A 4,190-nucleotide genomic window follows, 5' to 3' on the forward strand; every position below is an offset into this window, starting at 1 on the left:
CCCAATGTTTAAATGACATCTACACCCTTGGTCATGGGTTTGGTTTAAATACATAGCGTTATATTTTAATATGCCTTTTTGTCACAGCGATTAAATAGTAGTCATTCTAGGCATACATGTATTTGATTATTTGTAAAAGTGGCATTTTTGGATGCTGACAACAACATTACTGAGTTTTCCATCTTTATGCCTGCAACATAAAATAATTTGACAGCCTGATATATGTTTCCCCTCTGTCTAGCTAGTCTCAGAGGTCCAATCTAAAATGCCTTCAAGACTAAAGATAAACATTATGGTTTCATATTGGAGACAATGTCATGTTTTAGCTATATCATAAAATACTTTCCAAGCTCATCTGCTCCACTATTATATTGTTAGTTGGAACAATAGAAAAATATAATTAATCGCAGCAATTTCTACCTTTTTCTGAATCCATTTATGTAAAGGGAAACATAGATTACAATCCAAATATAAAAACATAATGGAGTATATCGCAGTAAGGCGGTCAGGCATTCTGTATTGCTATCATCTATTTATTCTCCTGTAGATCGACTTTTCTAATTATATCTGAGTCAGAACACATGTAGCCTAGCATAATTTACTCATCCCTCTTTTGTGTCTTTTGAGGAAAATTATTTTGGGAAATAACCTCCTTACATGTGAATATGACAATTATTCACCTGAATGACACATTAGTTTATTTTAATGTGTTAATAAACCCCTGGACTGATGTATATATGTGTTTCAGCAAGATTTCTGCTCATGTTCAAAACTTTGTGCACATTCAAAATATATCTCGTCTGTGTTCTCTGAGATTTGGAGGAGTCGAGATATTTTGGGAAAAATAAAGTCATAATACAACAGGCTATTACAAGACTAATGTCAAAATATTTCAGAAAATAATCCACCTGCACCATAGTCTCGTGTGCATTATGTGATTGCTCTGCTGATGCAGATGTCTGCAGTTATTAGGCCTACATATTTCAGCTCACTGTACAAGCACAGAAATAGTTGCCAATTACAACAGTAAAATAGATTATTATGGCAATTACTGAGTAACAGAGAAAAACAGGCATGCATAAGTGTGTTTTCTGCAAATATAATAATATGGCAGATGCAAAGCAACAGACTGGAGTAGGTTTTTACAATAGCAAGCAGACTTATTTGTTGTTTGTATATGTAGGCTTTATATAAATAGAATACAAATTTAACCAAGTAAAGCAACCACTAAAACGTTTACTGTTACAATTACAACCACCTTTACTACTAACTTACACTCTATTTATTAATAAATTAACCCAACATTTTAACACTTATATCCCCGTATAAGTATATTGATTAATTTACTGTTACCTTCCAATTGTGCTAACACCTCAACTCCCATAATGCTTTGTGCGTAAGAGTCTCTACGATGACGTAAAAGGTAGGCGCCCACAACACAGTTGTTTGGCACAGTACCTGGGGCTATGAAGATAAGCTAGCTAAACTTATGTCCACATCCAGATAGTTTTGCAGTTTTATGAACCATTTCCACGAGGGCCTGGATGTTATTAACCTATATGTAAGTAGCCACTTAAAGTAATAAGAAGCGAATTACTGCTTCATAATTTGACTAATGTGCTATTAGCACTATTGGCAGTTAGCTTTCAAGTAGCTAGCATGTGAGCTAGTTACACGTTTGTTTACGTTTTTGACCAGCTTGTTCATAAAGCTGTTAGCTTTAACACTTTGCTCATACAAGTGGGTTTAACAGCGAAATTAATTAGAAAGTGTTCATTGTGTTGCATTTCAGGCCTGGTAATGATGTTCACTTTGTTTGCACCTATTTAACAAAAGTTCTGGTTTGTAGAAGTTTGTGTTGTCTAATGTACATGTTTCGTTTGTAGACTCCGTGTTTAGGACTTGATATTGTTGACAAAATCAGATATCAGGATTATCAACCAATTCAATATAGCCTAAATAATCATCTTGTTATGTATTTTCATATTGCTCATTTTAACAAATGTTAACGGATGAGTAAATGTAGAGAAATGGTTATTTCTATTAGCATTATTAATCAGAATGCAACATTGAAGACTAAGAAATACTGGACCAAGAAACAGTACAAAAATTACATGAACTATTTTCCAGCTTTGCTAGTGCCTGCCCCTGCTGACCAACGGTTTTCTCATGCCTAGTGTCTAGAAATGGGCATTACCCAAAAGGAAATGATGAATCAGAATGAGTTAGAAAACTGGCTGCTATGTTACTTGTGACATACAATCATCACTTTGCTCCACAGAGTTCTTAAAACAACACCCTACAGCTCTAGCTCAGAAGAAGAAAGGATGCATTGGCTGTAGATTCTGCACTGCTTTGAGGTGTTTGTGGTCCTCTTGTGAGCAGAACACAGGATGCCTTACCACTGTGTGGCTTATGGATGCGGCAAAACTGCAGAAGATGGTGTGACGCTGTTTAAATTCCCAAAGGACATTGAGGCGTTTTGCAAATGGGAGAAGCAGGTCCAGCGCAGCCGCAGCCAGTGGGTTGCCTCACCCAGCTCTCACCTCTGCAGCCAGCATTTTGGCAGGGAGTACTTTGAGCCCAGATCACCCACGGGGACTCTAAAGCTAAAGCTGGGTGCTGCTCCTACAGTGTTTGTACGTCCTCACTGTTCGTCTTGCGATGGAGTGGGCTGTAGAAACTGCCTGCCTGCTATCCAACGCCGGAGCATTACAGCTGAACCAAGAGACCGTACCATAAGAGTGAGTAGTTTATATTGAATCAGGGAAGTTCCTGCTGAGAGAAAAGCAAGTTTTTGTCATTCAGAGAGTGTTAAACAAGCCTCTTGGTTGTTTATGTGTATTATATAAAGTCATATTCACAATTTCTATTTACCACTCTGTTTTTTACTCCTCTCAGGCAGAATGCAATGAAATAGCGTCATTTGACTCGGATAATAGTGATGGAGGACTTGACGAAGACCATCTGACAAGAGGAGGGATGAAGCCGGGGGGAAAAAACAAAGAAGAACGACCAGGTGAGGAACAAGAGAGAGCATGTACAACATGTACATTTCATTTTAAATTCCATTTGAGCATATTTTATGCTAAAAGTATTAATTCATCTTTACAGTGGTGTGTGAGATGTGTGGCACCACCGGCAGTATAAGCACCTTCTTTTCAAAGACTAAGCGTTTCTGCAGTATATCCTGTTCACGTTCCTATTCATCAAACTCCAAGAAGACCTCCATACTGGCACGACTGCAGGTGAGAAAATATTTCAATGCGCTTGTTTTCAAGCAGAGCTTTATTTTTTCACCCAAGTGATTCGACACTGTAAACTTGTGTCACAAGTTATATTGCTTTGCTTAATTAAAGGTGCTCTAAGCAATGTCACACGTGTTTTAGGCTACAACATTTGTTGACACATACAGCAAATATCCCCAGAACACACTGTACAAAAAACGCGTTGTCTCTGTAGACAACCCAGGGTCGACAAACGACAACAAAAAACAAACTGTACCAACCTGGGTCCTGTCGCACGAAACTAGGATAAGGGATTAAGCCGGGATATTCAAGTTATCCTGGATGAATTTAGCTTTGACTCGGTTGCACGAAACCAATTGAATTAAACCCAGCCAAGTTACCATGGAGATTTATCCTTTGCGGCTAGCCTGGTCCGAGCAGGCTAACAGCCGGGCTAATTAATCCTGGAGTCTCATGTTCAAATCAGCTGCCGTCTGATCCGAAATAAACGTGTTTAACAGTTATTCTGTTGTCTCTGCATTGTTCTGCTTTATTTGTATTAACATGCATTAGCCTACTTTCACTATTGTTGTCTCGAGTTTGATTTAAACCCTACTAATGCAGTTGTTTAGATGGTTAGAAATGGTTGCACTGGCACCCAGATGCGAGTGGGACTTTTCCCGGTGGGACGGTATGTGTCGAGGCTGCCTGGCGTGTGGCCGCTGCCCAGTGCCCGTGTGCCACTGCTGGTACCGCGGCCCGGTGGCCGTGGCCGGTGGCTGCGGCCCGTACCCGTGCCCGGTGGCAGACCTGCGAGTCGCGTCAGTGTCCACTCTCTCTGTAAAAGTAGAGATGAGCGGCACAGCGTCCGTGGTCTCAGCTTCAGGTTACAGGAAGCGCTTCGAAGATTAAGTGTGACGATATTAATGTAGCGATATTCTCAGATGATAATAATGGCAGACT

At 39.7% G+C, this 4,190-nt stretch overlaps 1 protein-coding gene across 2 annotated transcripts in view; it reads left to right on the plus strand.

The window, feature by feature from the left end:
* Positions 1 to 1,430: 1,430 nt before the first annotated feature.
* Positions 1,431 to 4,190, plus strand: part of l3mbtl2 (L3MBTL histone methyl-lysine binding protein 2) — a 24,999-nt gene continuing 22,239 nt past the window's right edge. For both annotated transcript variants that reach the window (XM_032501648.1, XM_032501649.1), the window contains exons 1-4: positions 1,431 to 1,561; positions 2,282 to 2,744; positions 2,902 to 3,019; positions 3,115 to 3,248. In XM_032501648.1, the coding sequence (XP_032357539.1) occupies positions 2,394 to 2,744; positions 2,902 to 3,019; positions 3,115 to 3,248 (603 nt within the window). In that variant the 5' untranslated portion in view covers positions 1,431 to 1,561; positions 2,282 to 2,393. The remainder of the gene's footprint in view (positions 1,562 to 2,281; positions 2,745 to 2,901; positions 3,020 to 3,114; positions 3,249 to 4,190) is intronic.

This window comes from Etheostoma spectabile, chromosome 21, assembly GCF_008692095.1.
Source record: "Etheostoma spectabile isolate EspeVRDwgs_2016 chromosome 21, UIUC_Espe_1.0, whole genome shotgun sequence".
NCBI classification, from domain to species: domain Eukaryota; kingdom Metazoa; phylum Chordata; class Actinopteri; order Perciformes; family Percidae; genus Etheostoma; species Etheostoma spectabile.